General features: G+C 39.7%; 1 protein-coding gene across 1 annotated transcript in view; it reads right to left on the reverse strand.

The window, feature by feature from the left end:
• Positions 1–7,257: 7,257 nt before the first annotated feature.
• Positions 7,258–17,730, reverse strand: part of angpt4 (angiopoietin 4) — a 97,729-nt gene continuing 87,256 nt past the window's right edge. Inside the window, exons 6-10 of the mRNA XM_037679691.1 lie at positions 17,611–17,723; positions 15,595–15,696; positions 15,318–15,484; positions 11,775–11,908; positions 7,258–7,418 (exon numbers count right to left, since the gene is read on the reverse strand). Of these exons, the coding sequence (XP_037535619.1) occupies positions 7,258–7,418; positions 11,775–11,908; positions 15,318–15,484; positions 15,595–15,696; positions 17,611–17,723 (677 nt within the window). The remainder of the gene's footprint in view (positions 7,419–11,774; positions 11,909–15,317; positions 15,485–15,594; positions 15,697–17,610; positions 17,724–17,730) is intronic.

Below are 17,730 nucleotides of genomic sequence, written 5' to 3' on the forward strand. Positions count from 1 at the left end.
AATCTCTTTCTTTGAATAGCATCCTACACTTCACTTTTCCACCACCAGGTTTCCTTATCCATTCTCTGTCCAGATGACACACCAAGTAACTTCCTACCTGTCTCTCTAATTACTGTTGCTGGAGTAGCCCAGTCATTTGGAAGCTCTTTCTTACCATCCAGAGCCTTTAACAGCTCCTGTCTGAACTACTCACAACATTCTTCCTTCTTCATCTTCCACCATTTGGTCTTCTTCTCTGATTTTACTCTCTCTCTTCTTCACAACAGTCATTCTACACACAACCATCCGATGCTGTCTGGCCACGCTCTCCCCTGCCACACCCTTACAGTCTCCAATCTCCCTCAAGTTTCCTCTTCTACACAGAATGTAGTCGACCTGCGTACTCCTTCCTCCACTCTTATAGGTCACTCTAAGTTCCTCCCTCTTTTAGAAATAGGTATTATTGACTATAGCCATTTCCTTTCTCTTGGCAAAATCCACCACCATCTGTCCTTCCTGGTTTCTTTCCTTGACGCCAGACCTCCCCATCACTTTCTTATCCCCTCTGTTTCCTTCACCAACATGTCCATTCAAGTCTGCTCCGATCACCACTCTCTTCTCCCTGGGAATATTCTCTATCACTTCATCCAGATCCTTCCAAGATGTCTTTCTTCTCTACATCACATCCAACCTGTGGAGCAAACACTGACAACATTTAGCATCAGACCTTCTACTTCTACCTTCAGACACATCACCCTATCTGACATTCTTATGATTTGTTTTTCTGATGTAATGTTTTTTTTTTTTTAAGATAAAAAATTTGCACAACAAGGCACTGCTTTGATTGATTTGTTTTATTTGATTTAGATAGATTTTTGATTTTGATTTGATTTTGATTGATTTGATTGAAATTGATTAAATCAATTTCTGATTTGAGAGGAGGTGGGAGGGAGGAAATTAAACATTATTGTCATTAAACAAAATCACTTCACTAAAAGTTCAGAAGTAGCCAATCAGTGTTCCCACAGTCATATTATGAATTAATTAATTATTTTTATTATGATAATCATTTAAAAAATGTCCTTTGTCACAAAAACAACAACGGACAGATCTTTATACGTATTTTTGCTCATCTTGTTTTCACTTTTAAAAATCTTAGGGGGTTGAAATTTTCAGGACTTTTAAAGAACGAGACTCCAAATGAAGTTAATGAAGAACTGAAGCTACAAAAGGAGAACCAGGAGCGAGTTGGACAACATCCTCATCATTTGTCATGGGAAACATGCTGGCAAATAAAACGGACTGGCTTAGAGCACCATTAAAGACTCAGCAGGGAATAGCAGGAATGCAGTATTACATGTTTTATTGAAACATGAAACATAACCCCTAATATTATTTTCTCTACAAGATGCTGCTTATATTAATATGGACAAGTGTTGTTGCACATTTGCAGACCGTTAAAAAACAAGTTTAAAGATGAAAAAGTGGAACTGATCATGCCTGTAACTAAGGAACACACTCTATTTTTACTCTAGTCCTCTTCTGCCAGCTGTAGTTTATGAGTAAACAGACTTTTCGATGCTTTCATTTTTGTACTTTGTAACAGCATGTTTCCCCCTTTTATTTATCGCACACTTTCATCTAAATCAGCTGAATGGAAATGGAGGTTTCAGGTACATGCCAAGAGACGTTTTGACACTAGACAGCTCCAAACTGAATCCTCGGTCTTCCAACTGGAAGTTGACCCCTCTCCACAGAGCTACAGCGGAGCCAGGTGTCTATAAAAATAAAATATAGGCCTTGTCTGCAGTTGGTTATGTGCTGTCAACAGGTTTACTGATGTCTTTTTTTTTTTTTTTTTTAAGATGAAACCAAATCAAAATGGAATATTTCTTTCTGAGCCACAGGAGATTTTCTGGTTGTATTATGGCTTAAGAAACAGTAGCAAAAGAACCCAACAGCGGGGGCTCTGAATGACTTCATTAGAAATATCGAGGAGGTTAGGAGACTGCATGAACAAGGGGGTGCAAAACAAGGAAGTAAACCCCAGGATGGGATGTTTTTATCTTTGGGTTTCAGATTTCTGTGTGCAGCAGTAAAAAAGAGCCATTAAATACATGGATGTTTAAAATAATAAAGGTGTCTATCAAGCATCTTTAAAACATCTAGTAAATTCACATATTCCCAACAAAACACTTTGCTTTCAGACTGCAGGCTTACTTGTGGTTCCTACAGTTTCCAAAAAAAGAAGCTTTCGGTTCTCAGGATCCTTGCTTGTAGAACAGCTTTATGTAGTTACAGTACTGACAGACGTCCGGTTTACTTTAAAAACTAAGCTTAATTTTATGTCAGACTTGGCCTTGGTTTTCCTGAGCTTTCCCTTTAGTTTTGCTGCAGCAGATTTGGGCTGTCAGATCACAAAATACCCATAAATCCTTACTGTTTTGTTGTCGTTATCCTCCCGTCTTGACCTTTATTTTTTAGGGCCCGAGATGGTGTAAAGGTAGAGCGGTCGACTTGGGACCAAAAAGTAGGTTCAACTCCTCACCATGTCCACATGTTGTGGTGTCGCTGAGCAAGACACCCAATCCCTAATTGATCCCCGGACGTAGTTACTCACTGCTCCATGGATGTGTCTCATGTGTGATGGGTTAAATGCAGAGAACTAATTTTGCCATTGTATGAGAACATACAATGACAACACATAGCACTTGTACTATCAAAAATATACCTTTTATCTGAGTTGGAATAGAGTGACAGTTCACATCCACCGGTTTTGTGCACCAGTGTCTAACTTTAAACGTAAACTGATGTAGCAAAGTTTCACATCATGTCACATCTAAAGTTTTTATGTGTTCAGACATTAAATGTTGCATTAAAATTAAGAGCAGCTCTGCGTTTAAAAAAAAAAAACAACCTTTAAGTTAATGTGCACAGACTCAGTTTTGTAATTTGTATGTATTAAAATAATCAGATAATTAAGGACAGTGGGACACCAAAAGCAGCCCAAGCCCTGAGGCCCTCACCCTCTTTAATCCGGCCCTGCAGGCATTAATAACTTTGCTTAATATTTTATTTTATTTACCTGGTCCAAACCTTTGTGTTTGTTTCCTTTGTTGTCCTGTTATCCCCAGTCAGTTGAGGTGGATGGCGGCTCACACTGGTTCTGGTTCTGCTGGAGGTTTGTCCATGTTTAAAGGGAACCATTCCTCTCCACTGTCAACCATCACCTCATGCTTTGATGGGGGATTGCATCAAAGTGAAGGTTCAATTAAAGCCGCTGTTTTTTTTTTTTGTTTTTTTTTATTGAACTGAACTTGTTTCTGTATAACACCCTGACATTTTATAATCAGTGATTTGGTGTTTTAAAATAAACTAAACTGAATGAAATGAAATGGAAAATGTAAGCACACTGAGCAAGGTGCATTAAAAGTCACAGAGAAACGGAAAGTAGTCATAGTAAAACCTGTTTGTCACACTTTTTTCATCCAAAACTGAAGCTCATGTTGCATGATGAGGGTAAAAAAAAAGGAAGAACAGCCAAAAAGGAAATGTTAGGAAACTAATGCAATGAAAAGAATAAATATGTTCTTTAATTTATTGTTTGAACGGGTGCCATTGTTTTTTAAGTACAGCAAGAAAGAAGAAAATCCTGCAGATTGTTTGGATTAAGTAAAAAAATCCAAGCAGCTTTTATTTGCTTCAGTATCTGAGCTTCATTAAATCACAACATGTGTAGTTTGTTTCCGTCTTCTTTCTATCGTGGTCCAACCCATCATAAAACAAGTGAAGAAAATCACTGATTTGGCTTTTGTTTGCTAATATCCTTCCTGTCCAATTCATTTGTTTCTTTCCTAATAGTTTCCTTCCCTCCATCAGTAAGTGTTGCCATATAAAAATGCAATCAATCACAGATTTCAGTAAAATTTAGTTTGCATGCCGTTCTCTCCTCAACGATGCTGAAAACCACCATTAAAGCTGGAAGTCTTCTATTAGCACGCCCTTTAATTATCCCTCAGTTTCTGTTTATTTTCAGTGAGTCTGTAAGTTGTTTCCTGCTCTGAAGGCAGGAGTCAGAGTTTCAGATGCACTGTTTGTCCGTTTGTCTGTTTGGGCACCTCAGAGACAACACACACACGTGTGTGTTCGATGAAAAGACATGCTCCGTGTTTAGTCTCGCTGCTCGGGAGGATTTTGATTTGGCTCCATGTCCAGAGCCAGCGGCCCCTCTGCAGCAGATCCAGACCATCAGGGCAGAATCACTTCCTCCTGCTGTGGATCGTCTGCTGCAGCTCCTGATGCTCCAACATCCGATCTGATCGAGGCCACGTGGCTTCGTCTGTTCACGACGCTGATCTGCCTCCTTTTCTTTGTTCTTGATGTGAGCATGTTTAACTTCAGCCAGATAGGACATCTCCTGCCTCTTTCTGCACATTCTCCTCTGAGTCTTTGCTGTGCCAATAAAAGCATGTTTAAAAACATTTTGACCCTTTAGAATAATCCGTAGATTTTCTGTTTCGGTACAAATAAAACCTTTTCTTCACTGCTTCAAGATGTGGATTTGTCCAGGTCCTCCGTTGTTTTTTTTCCAGCAAGTTGGATTTTTATTCCATAAAAAGGTGAGTCTGAATGAGGTTTTAATTAATTTGACATTCTCTTCTTCAAACCACCACCATGATGAGTTTCTGCAGTTATTGTTTATGTTCATTAACTTAATGTTGGATCATTATCACCAAAGGTAATCGCCACGTGATTGTCGATATGTGCTGCTGATAGCCCATGCTGCTGATTTGTTTCATGCTGCTGTCTTCATTCGTACTCATCTGCTCACACAGACTCGTGTTCGTGCTGCTGTTCGACGTATTGTTTTTATACCAAAAGCGTTTAGCGTATTTCTTAGTTCATATCTTAGATCTTACCGTTTTCTTTTACAATTTATACTTTTGTTGGATGTAACTGGGACCCTGTGTACACAGTTTTGTTCCACCTCATGTACCACATGTGATGTGAATGATAAACATTTGAACTTGAACCGTGATGTTTATGCTCTTCTGAGTGTTCCTTTGAACAATTTGAATAAAACTAAGTAAAACACTGGATTAAGATTTACAACGGATTCATTGTCGGAGTCAGCTCCATTCAAGATGGCTGCCACTGCTAAGCCAAATCTTAGCAAATGCAAAAAATAGCTAAATTTCACTAAATTTGACAAATACCGAGTTAAAATTTGGTGCATTAGTAGCTGAGATTCATCCCCAACATGTCGTCCAAACACTAACTTATTGCACAAGCTCTGTTGTTAAAACTGTCAGTAGCTTCTGGAGTCAGATGTGTATGTTAGCAAAATATCTCCAGAACCAATCAACGGATTTACTAAGGATGTAATCACTGCACGTACCCATTAATGTTTGGAGTCAACCAGATTGCAAATGGCCACCACAGCTAACCTTAGCCTGCACAGAAATGTTTGTAGCTCGATCACTTAAAAAAAAAATACTGGGCTAAAAGATGTTGTGGTAGTAGCTGAGAGTCATCGTTAACACATACTCGGAGCCCTATCACATTTTGCAAACTCTTACATTTCTGCATGAGATAAGGGGTTATATTTAAAAAGTTTGATCAAAACAGCTAAGACTTCTCAGCTTCGGATGATTTTAGTTTCAGTTTTTGCCACGAAATGCTAAAAGCTAAACCTTTAGCACGAATGCTATAAACAAAAACATTTGCATCTAAAACAAAGACCTCTAACAGTAGAAAATAATTTAAACATCATTTACATATTATTATCTTCGTTATTACAAACTCTTTTAATTTGTTTCAGATTAAAAATAATTAATAAAAAAGTTTTTACTGACACATTGTGACAAAACTCAAACGGATTTTTCACCAACATCTTGACATCATCTCAGTATTTAACACCACTTCCCTCCTGCTGCACTTAGGTGGCAATTTAAAATCTTAAGGATTATTTTAAGGGTTTCTGGCCTTCCTTCCACATTTCCGACCTCTCGGAATAGAAAATAAACTTTCTGTCACTGGAATCCTTCAGACAAATGCTCTCAGGAAGCGTTTTGCTTCAGTTAATGGAGCTCGTAAATTTTACCAGAAGACTTTCTCTGAAATCATGAAGTGAGTACTAGTAAACACAAACTTCTGACCCTGTTTCCCCACAAAACTTTTTATTGAGGTCTCTGTGTGTGTAAGTGTGTGTGTGTGTGTGTGGGGGGGGGGGGGGGGTGCTCATTTGTCTGCATCTATTGCAAAATAGCTCAGGCTCCAGTTGACACTGTCAGAACGTAATCACTGGATGAGCATCTACAACCGATTAATTATTCAAGATGGCTGCCTCAGCTAAAAAAAAAAACAAACAAACATAGGAAACCCCAAAATGATGCCAGCTCAAGGAGTTCAGCAGGTGTTGAGCTCAGATTTGGTGTGGTAGTAGCTGAGACCGACTCCCAACAAACGCTTTAAGCTCGAACTGATTGAAAGAAACTTGTCACCAACAATTAGAGTTCACACTCTTTGTCTGTTAGCAAAATATTCCAAGAAACACTGGACGGATTTTATTTTTAGAAGCTTTCAGAAAACAATAACTTTAAGTAATAAGTTTTAACCTAATTCAAGATGGCCACCATAACTAATCTAGCTTAACCTGCACAAAAATGGCTATACCTCAGTAAATTTGACAGCGAGCTCAAATTTGGCATGGTAGTAGCTGACAGTCATTCACAACACATACTCCAAGCATGAGCAGATCATGAGGGATATTGCAAATTGTAAGAGCGTGCATGTGATGGTATTTCCAGGGTTGGATCAGAAGAGCTATAACTGTCACTGCTCATTTTAATATTATTGGGATAAAACGCTGGAACGAAAGATGTTGGGCGATATGCATCCCTTCAAGGAACGCTGGGCTTTTAATTTGTTATTTGTTGTTCTTTTAGAAAGAGTTCAAAGACGAGCAACGCCACCGCTGCTCCGTAAAGGTCTTAAAAGTGACCCCTTATTGTGACAGCTAAATAATCTCATACTAAAATGGGTCCAAAGATCCTGGCAGGTCTTTACTCTGCAACACGTTGATGGTGGGTCTGCTGGTGCTCATGATTCAGACGAGACTGAGTTCTGCACCGCGTTGGATCCAGAGGACCTCCTGAGGTGGAGGCTGAGGAGCCGTCCTACAGTTTGGAGATTATCAGGAAGTTGTTTCAGCTGAAGAACAAGCAGTGAGAGCTGAAGGCTTGATGTCAGAAGTCGAGCCTTAGAGACGGACGGGTATTAGAAGTCGTACGGTCGGACCATCATGGAGGTGGAGTGCAGGGAGTAGCTGGGGCCTCTGAAGTGGTGCCACTTGATGCCGTTGAGCTTCCTGATGTTGTGGCCGACTGGGTAGTAGATCCCGTTCAGGTTGGAGAAACCGCAGGCGTCAAACCACCAACCTGGACGAAGAAAAATAAGAAACCGGGATAAAGAAGACATAAAACAGGAGAACTTAATTGTAACCACTAATTGGGGACCACCCTGGTCTAATGAACACTTAAGAGCAATTTGTTGCAATTTAGAGTAATTCGTATTTGGCAGAACCGAAGCGTTTTATGCCTCATCTTTCAAAGTTCAAATGTCCAAAGAGAAGATGAAATCCTGGACTTTACTCTGACGTTTGTTGTCGTTTCATTATCGTTTGTCTCCAAAGCCAGTGGCAGAGTGGTGATGTCTTTGATGGGGTCTGTGTGCGTTCATTTGTCTGTGTCGCAAAATATTTCATGAACTAGCAAACACGTTTGAACAAAACTCTCGGAAAGTAAAACCCTACAGCTGATTAAGTTTTGGAGTAATGCCCATTCAAGATGGCCGCCACAGCCAATCCTCTTTGCCTAACACAACTATGGTTACATTAGACATTTTCACTGGCACTGAGCTAAAAGTCGATGTGGCAGTAGCTGAGACTTATCCCCAGCACACGCTCTAAACACTGGAAGGGTTTAAAGAAAACTTTCATAAAGTAATTGTTGGATTAAATTAAACTTTTAAAGAAAAAAGGAAAAGGGTGGATTGCTCTCTTCAGGTCGAGGGTGAGGTTCTGCCTCAAGTGGAGGAGTTCAAGTATCTTGGGGTTTTGCTTACGAGCGAGGGAAGAATGGAGCGTGAGACTGACAGACGGATTGGTGCAGCGCCAGCAGTATTGCAGACTCTGTGCCGGTCCGTTGTGGTGAAGAGAAAGCTGAGCTGTAAGACAAAGCTCTCCGTTTACTGGTCAGTCTACGTTCCTACCCTCACCTATGGTCATGAGCTCTGGGTAGTGACCAAAAGAATGAGAATGTGGATACAGGAGGTTGAAACAAGTTTCCTCCACAGGGTAGCTGGACTCTCCCTTAGAGATAGGGTGAGAAGTTCAGTTATCAGGAGAGACTCGGAGTAGAATCGCTGCTCCTCCACATCAAATGGAGCCAGTTGAGGTGGTTTGGGCATCTGGTAAGGATGGACCCTGGGCGCCTCCCTAGGGAGGTGCTTCAGGCATGTCCAACTGGGGGGAGACTGCGAGGAAGACCCAGGACATGCTGGAGAGACTAAAAGTCTCTTTTTGGCCTGGGAAGGCCTTGGGGCTCCTCCCAGAAGAGCTGGAAGAGGTGGCTGTAGAAAGAGATGTTTGGACCTCCCTGCTCAAGCTGCTGCCCCCAAGACCTGACTAAGGAACAAGAGGAAGATGATGGATGGATGGATTAAAGCTTGGAGTCAATTAAAGATGACCACTACAGCCGGCTGACCTCAGAAAACAGAAGAATGAATATAATTCAGCCCATTTGACAAATATTGACCTAAAACATCTTGTGGTTGTAGTGAGCACTGAGTAAAATACGTCTAACACGCCTCATGGGATCACACATCGTTCACTAACTTTGCACTAAGTAGCGATATATTGATTTATTTCGTCATGAGATCATTTTCATTTAAAACTCTGACATGAAAGGTGATGTGCGATATGCGTTCTTACAAGGAACACTTGGACTTTAAGCTGTTCGGTCAAATAAATACAGTAAGTATGTTTTCTATTAATTGTTAAAGTTCAGTCTACTAAGACTTTTAAAAGATAAAATAAAAACTGCTTATTTGTTGTAAAAAAAAAAACAGGTAATAAAAATCGGTGACGCATGACCTCATGAAACTACCCTGCTTCTGGTTTTACCTGCGCAAAACTCTTAATATGTAATAAATGGCTTCCATGATCACAAAACACGGCTTATGAAAAACAGAATCATAGTTTGTTTAAAAACTTGTTCATTTGACCTTTGATTTTTAAACAGAAAACAGCCTTTTTCTGTAAAACTTGTTGAAATGGAAGAGGAGAAAAAACTACTCGTTTCACGTCGTGACATCTGGCGCTTGTTTATACATTCTTAAAATGTGCAATAATGTTATGTCTACCCCTGCAAACAATTATAAATCTACACAAACACCACAAATAGTTTAATGGCGACTTATAAAAATAGGTCAAACGTGGACGGAGGGATTCAGAGGGAGCCGTAACTTCACGACACGTGTCTGAAACACAAATTTCTAAACAATTTTCTGATTGAAGCTCATTATTTTCAAATTTGGGTCCAATTTTCATTGTTAGGCTTGATTTTATTTGTGCCTTTAGGGGAAAAGTAAAAAAAAAGTTTGTATTTATCTTTTTTATTCATTTCTTTCACTCACTCCTTTTATTTTATTACCGTGACTTTGTCCGTAACCTGCCGTGATTTAAATGACTCGCTGACTAATGGTCACCACTGGAGTCTGTTCCTTTGAGATCTGGAGGGTTTTGTCCAAACGATTACGTTAATCTGCGATTAGAAGCTATGGAGGGGCGGCTGAGGAGAACCGAGGAGCTGTTTGTGTTGGCACCGGCTCAAGGTAAAAGAGCACCGAAGGGTGACGGAGACAGATGTTTGACAGACCACAGCTTTGAGGGAAATACCTCTTAATTCTGTCCTTAAAAATATTTATTCTAAAAAGTATTTTTATATGTACACTGATATATGACAGGGAGATACAGTCTGATGAGAGTTTAATGAACTTATTAGATAAATTTCACTGTTATCATTCTGGTTCCACCAAAAAATCCCATTTAAATCTTCTATTTGGCTCTTAAACTTGTTATTTTTTTTATGTCAGGAATAGATACATAGAGAGATACTTTATTAATCCCAGGGGGAAATTTGAGGCATCCAGTAACATGTTCTAATTATACATAAAAAACACATGAAATAATTCATAAAAGAAGCAGAATACACAAATTTGGAAAAAGACAATATGCACATGCACAAGGTGGTAGGTGCAACCAAAGTGTTGAATGGATCCGTTTTGGTGGCCTTAGGATTGCGTCTTTGCTTTTTGCAGACGATGTGGTCCTGTTGGCTTCATCCGATCGTGATCTACAGCTTTCGCTGGAGCGGTTCGTAGCCGAGTGCGACACGGCCGGAATGAAGATCAGTTCCTCCAAATCCGAGGCCATGGTCTTGAGCCTGAAAAAGGTAGAGTGCCCTCTCCAGGTCAGAGAGGAGGTCCTACCCCAAGTGGAGGAGTTCAAGTATCTTGGGGTTTTGTTCACGAATGAGGGAAAAATGGAGCGTGAGATCGATAGGCGGATAGGTGCAGCGTCTGCAGTGAAGCGGGCGCTGTACAGGTCTGTCGAGGTGAAGAGAGAGCTGAGTCAAAAGGCGAAGCTCTCAATTTACCGATCGATCTACATTCCATACCCTCATCTATGGTCATGAGCTTTGGGTTGTGACCGAAAGAATGAGATCTCGGATACAAGCGGCCGAAATGGGTTTCCTCCACAGGGTGTCTGGGTTCTCCCTTAGAGACAGGGTGAGAAGCTCGATCATCCAGGAGGGACTCAGAGTAGAGCCGCTGCTTCTCCACGTCGAGAGGAGCCAGTTGAGGTGGCTCGGGCATCTGGTTATGATGCCTCCTGGACACTTCCCTGGTGAGGTGTTCCGGACACGTCCCACCGGGAGGAGGCCCAGAGGAAGACCCAGGACACGTTGGAGGGACTATGTTTCTTGGCTGGCCTGGGAATGCCTCAGGATTCCCCCGGAGGAACTGACCCAAGTGGCTGGGGAGAGGGAAGCCTGGGCCTCCCTACTAGGCTGCTACCTCCCGTGACCCGACCCCAGATAAGTGGAAGAAAATGGATGGATGGACAAGGGGAGCCTGCAGCTGCTAAACTGGCCAAGAAGGTGGTGAAGAAAGCCCACGCTAAAGCCAAAAAACCCACTGATAAGAAGCCAAAGGTAGTCAAGAAGTCCCCCAAGAGCTGTACCAGCTGACACATTAACATCTTATCAGGACTATGGTGATATCTGGAAGTGCTTCATGAACAAATCTCACCTTCTTGTCATCAAATGCATAATGTGTCTATAAATGTGCTTGCTGGTAGAGTTTTGATTTCTTAAATAGTATCCTGACAAGGACAAGGTGTGAAGAGATCTTTTTTTTAATACCACTATCCTCATGGCCTTTCCCCTTTTCAATCTAAAGAATATGGGGCCGCGCACCGCCCAACTTTCAGACGACTGTACAGAATATAATCTCGCTGTACTTCGGTGCCATGATAATAAAGCTTATTCTGATCCTGATTCTGATTCAGAAGGCACCGGTAAAGAAGGCGGTAGAAGAACAAGAAGCCCACAGTCCAACAGACTGGCACCAAAAAAACCTGAAGCCAAGAAGGCAAAGTAGTAACGGCTGCAGGATCCTGCTTTCTTTGCACGCACTCCCTACAGGAATGTAAAAGTAGATGTTTCCCTCACCTCCAGTGAGCATCAGGGCACACTTGCAGTGATCGCAGTTGTCGTTGTCGTGATCTCGGGTGCTGAAGCCGGCTCCGTGTGTGATCAGGCTGCTCTGCCTGCCGGCCGTACCGCTGTAGCCTCTCAGATACAACCTGAGTGAAAGAAGATGAGACGATGGATCTAATCTGTTGCAACAAGTGCACCGTTTATTTTTTTATTTTTTTCAGACACGTATAAGAGTTCAAATGTCAGTGATGGAAACGTGTTGATGAGCTAATTTACTGCCCAAAGACCACAGAAAATAAAAATCACTGGATACATTTAAATGAAAACTGCAGGAAATATTAAATTAATGTACGTCTTTAACTGATTACATTTATGAGTCAGTCCAATTCAAGATGGCTGCTGCAGCCACCTGACTTTAAAAACACAAAAAAATTGTTATAGTTAGTCAATTTTATAGATATTGAGCTAAAATGTGCTGTGGAAGTAGCTGAGAGTCAGTCAAAACACATAGTCCAAGTACCACTCATTATGTAAGATCTTTGATTAAAACTTTAGCAATGACTCTTGCAGTCAACCCTGTTTGTCTGTTAGCAAAATATCCAATAAACCACTGAACAGATTTTAATGAAACTTTCAGAGAATATTCATTGGCTCTACATTTACAACTGATTTAAAATTTACTTTTTCCACATAATTTAAAATCGTCTTATCATGGACAGCATGTTTAAAGCATTTTAACCTATAGAAATTGTTTTTCTTTCTTTTTTTTTGGGGGGGGGGGGGTGAAAATGCAGAACATGCAGATAGCTGCTGTAAAACTTTGCTGTTGAAGTTGAAAATGAGTGACGTTCAGATGAGTTTAATGGCTGACAAATAACATAATAATGACAATAAATATAATAAGTGACAAAAGGAAACAAAAAAAGAAACAAAGAGTAGAACAAGACAATAAGGACACAAGAAAATGAAATGTAGCATTATGAAACAAAAGGTGCAAAAAGGAGAAGAAGGTGGATAAAAAGTCAGTTGGAACACAAAATGGAAAAAACTCATTAAAATTGAAAATTTTGAGGCAACGAGTTTGCATAATTTTTTTAATAAAGTCCACCTGTTGTGTCTTACAGTGGAAAAGGATGCATAAATAACAAAAATGATGGTTATGGAGTCAAAAAAGATGCAGAGAGACACCAAAAACACACAATGAAACAAAAACAGTGAAAGAAAAAGACAAAGAGGACGAGATGGAGACCCAAAAAGGGGTAAATTATAATTATAATTTAATGGTAAACTTATAAAGTAAGTTTTTTTTTTAAAGATTTGAACAGAATCTGATTTCAGTTCGAAAAATTGTGAAAATAAAGAAATGAGCTTAAGTTTAAATATTACAAAAGACAAAATTTACTGCCAAAATGTCTTGAATAAACTAAACATTAACTAATTAACTAATCTGTGTTTGCACATTAAGCTTTGATCTGTATGATATAAAGTAAATGTGTATCTGCAGGTATATTAATGTATGTGCATGTATACAGTACGTTGCAAGTATCAATGCATGTATGGGTATTTATAGTGAATTCAGAATCTGTATGTAAAGTTAGGGACAGGACTGGATAAGCCGTTGCATCTTCCTGCTCCCTTTGAGCATATTTTTGTTTTGTTTACAGAATATTTTGGTGGAAATATTTCCTTTTTATTCACGTTTTTTGTCTTGTTTTGTTGAAATTTAAACATTTTGATGCATGAATGGTTTAAACACATGGATATAAAAAAACATGCAGAGGAAAATCTAAACAGGAAAACAGTGAGAATGCTGATTCAGCGATAAACAAGAACAATATTAAGCATTTAAATGAGAACAAAAACTATTGATCAGAAAAATGTTACCGCGTCGGTTTTAGTGGCGCGGCTCTGCAGACCTCAGGTGTTCCTCAAACAGAGAGGATAAAATCTGCAGTTGGCTCCACACTAACTGCTTTGTCCTTCAGACGGTCTGACAGAACCAGGATGTTTTGTAATCTACCAGTAAATCAGAGATGAATTTATGCCTGAAGTCATTTGGTGCTTTTTAAATGAACAATAGGATTTTAAAACGTCCCCTTTGACACTCAGGGAGCCGGCGCAGTAATTAGAGAGGTGGAGGAATGTGCTCCACCTTCCTGGTGTTGGTGAAGACTCTGACAGAAACACTGCAGCTGTCTGAGGGAATATTTCATTTTAATTGAGACCGATGAGGACGCCTTCAATTTATCCAGTCTGCAGCGAAGAAACGGGACAAAAAATGTGATTCTGTTTCTGGTTTGAGGCGTCAGAAGAAAATGACCAACATTCTGGTTGAAACTCAGACCAGAACTTTAGATAAACCGATTCAAGGTGAACTTTGACTGTTAACCTTTCAGTTTAGTGGTTTGTGGTAAATATTTCAAGTAGCAAACAAAAAAAACCTGCTAAATATGTGAAACGATGAGCTGGTGAGAACTGGTACTGCTTTAATCGTTTAACTTTTTCTTTTATTGTTAGAGCACGCAGAGTCTCACGGTTTGGAACATTCTTCCATCTTTTTATCATTTTGTTGCATTCTTACAAAGTTAAATGTCCTCAAATTAAAAAAAGTCTTAAAACTGTGTCTAACAGAACTCTTAAGGGTTGGTTCTGTTTCTTGGAGGAAAATTAAGCAACATTTTTTTTTTATACACAATGATTATTTTTAACAAATACATATAAAACATTTTGTATTTACAGAATAAACAGTATTTTACAAGTATTGTATTGGACTACAAAGATCTGAGCGATATTTCAGATTACTTTAAATCAGTTGTGTAACAATACATAATACAGCCCTTTATGTACAGGTATGGCACTTATAGGGTACATACAACCTCTGTGTACCCAGTAAGTAAAAGATAGTTACACTGTACTGTTCCGGGTACATACCTGGTGCTTTCCTGGTACATATTAGGCTGTACATATTGGTACATATCACTTACATACCTGGTACGTACCAGGCAAGTACACAACACATACCAGGTGGTATGCGATGTTACATAACCTCTAAATACCTATTGCGTACCCAGTATGCACCTGGCAAGTAGCAAGTAAGTACCTGGTTAGTAGTAGGTCTCTTTGCACATACTAGGTAGGTACTTTGTACATACCACACAAGTATATGATTATGTGCAAGGCATGTTCTGGGTATGTACTAGTAAGTAGCAGGTACAGAACCTTTACAGGCCCATAAGTAGCAGGAAAGTATGCATATGTATCTGGTAAGTACCAGGCAGGTACCTAGTACGTACCAGGAAGGTACCAGGAGAGTACCAGATTTGTACCAAGTATGTAACTGGTACCTACCATTGGGTATCTTCCCAAGTATTAGATACGTACCCGGCTGTACTGTGTATTGTCACCGAGGTTTACTGTCAATATTTATTATCTTCATCCAGGTACCAGTAAATACAGTATATTAAAAAAAACTATTGTGAATATTGATACTTCAGGCAAAATGCAGTTCTTCAGTTTGTCTTAGTGTGTACATTGTGTGTAGTGTGTGTGTGTTACCTATAGTGCTGCCTCTCACTGGTCAGTGTAAAACGGTCGTACTGGGAGTATGCAGCGGTTCCCTCCCAGTCCCTCAGCTCCACTCTCAGAGAGTACTGGCCCTGACTGGTCAGCAGGTATAAGACTTCATTACCCAACCAGTGCTCCCCCTGCACGTCCCCAAAACCCTGAGAGAAGAAAAAAGCACAGTTTGAGTTGTGATGAAGACCAGATCTGACCGAACCTTTGGTTTTAAACTTCACTGTAACTAATTGCTCTGATTCTGAGGCGCGCTGACCATCTTGTACTCCTTCCAGCTCCTCTGGAAATCCACACTGCCGTTGAAGCGTCGCTGGAAGACCGTCCAGCCCCCGCCGCTCGTCTCCATGTCACAGTACACCTTCAGGAGGACAAACACAAATCACTGTCGTCAACGTGGGAGACCATGTTCAAGTTCATTTATTGTCATTCGCATCACATGTGACACATGAGGTGGAGCAACATTTTGTGCTCAGGGTCCCAGTTAGCAAAAATATAAAGTATAAAAAGAAACAGTAAACAAGGATGCTAAGATAAAAGCTAAATGATACGTTAAAAGATCTAAGATATACACTAAACACTAATAATGTAAAATATTAAGGTATATTAAACAGCAGCTCGAACATGAGTCTGTTGTGAGTAGATGGGTATGAAAGAATTCAGCAGCATGAGATCAGCAGCATGAGATCAGCAGCATGGATAATCAGCAGCATGAGATCAGCAGCATGGATAATCAGCTGCTGTTGACTGCTTTGTTAAGTTTAAACACCATAAAAACCACCATAACTAAATGAGCTATAATACTTTTGTGTAATAATTGAAACTGTTCATAAGATTCAAGTGACTAGTGGAATTGAAATGTCCTACACATAAAAATTAAAGTTTTTGTTTGAACTTTTTGCTAAATTTAAGCTTTTAGTTACAGTTTTGACATCCATCCATCCATTATTTACCCGCTTCTTCCTTTTCAAGTCACAAGGGTCACTGGTCACTGGTCACTGGTGCCCATATCCAGCAGTCACTGTGCGATTGGTGGGGGACACTCTGGACAGGTCTCCAGTCCATCACAGGGACACAGAGAGACAAACAACCATTCACTCTCATTCACACCTGGAGACAATTTAGAGTTACCAATCAACCCAACATGCATGTTTTTGGTCTGTGGGAGGAAACCAGAGTCAGTTTTGATATGTTTAGTGTAAAACTACAGTTAGCTTTGAGCTCCTGATTTACCACTTTTAGTTTTTACATACCGTTTTGCGTCTTAGTTAAAATGGAGCTACTCTTTGCCCTTTCGTTATTGTTTAGCCAAGTTTAAATTTTAGACACAGTTTTGCTCACTTTAGCTTTAAACAGTGATGCTGCTGATTTCTTACCCATAAGCTGCTCTACTCATACTAATCAGACTCATGTTCAGGCTGCTGTTTAATACACCGTATTAATTACATTATTATTTTTAGCACATATCTTAGCTCCTGTATACTGTTCTTATTTTATACTTTATATTTTTGCTTTTCTTTGGTGTAACTGGGACCTTGGGTACATAATTTTGTTCCACCTCATGTACCACATGTGACACAATAAAGAACCTTGATTTTGCTGATTTGAGTTTGTGGCTCCTTTTTTCAGAGTTTTGCGTGTAGCTGCTGTTTAGCTGATTTCAAACTTCAACTACTGTTTTAATCTAAAACTTTATGGACAGTTTCTCTGGTTTCAGCTGTTAGCTACAGTTTTTTTAAACTTCTGTTCTGCTTGACTTAACTTTAACCACTCAGGTATTCATTTTTCAACATATTAAGACATATTCAACATATAATCCTTGGCTTCAGCCCATTTCTTTGTTAGGAAATGATTGATTTACCATTTTGTATGGTTTTCATTTTTTGTAATGTTTTTAAATTTACCAAAATAAAGTTGAGTTGATGTAAAGTCAATCTGTGCTGAGTTTCATTGCATTTTTGCATCAAAGACTATTAATCCAGGTCAATGTATTTTTTTTATTGCATCACATTTTATTGTGAAGAATTTTGTGGTTTTAATTTGAAAATGGGGCTTTAAAAATAAACTTTACTTACTAAAACAATAACTGAAAAGTATTAAAAAACACAAAAATGTGCCTTTTTTCCTCTTTTCTCCACCGAGTCATTAGTGTTTACTTGCGCGCTGATTACAGACAGTAGTTTCCACATACTTTTAAAATAATGTAAACACTAAGAGCGTTATCAGGTCCTGGATGAAGACTCACGTTTAGCTGTAATTTGTGGTCAGAGGTTACCTGCACAGGTTCAGTCCTGTTCTCGATGTAGACGTGATAAACGCCGCTGACAGAGTGACCGTCTTTGTAAGCATCTGCACAGTCCTTCCACATCTGGCTCCGAGGAGGTGACCCTGTCAG

Source organism: Nematolebias whitei, chromosome 7, assembly GCF_014905685.2.
Source record: "Nematolebias whitei isolate Nwh7 chromosome 7, NemWhi1, whole genome shotgun sequence".
NCBI lineage: Eukaryota > Metazoa > Chordata > Actinopteri > Cyprinodontiformes > Rivulidae > Nematolebias > Nematolebias whitei.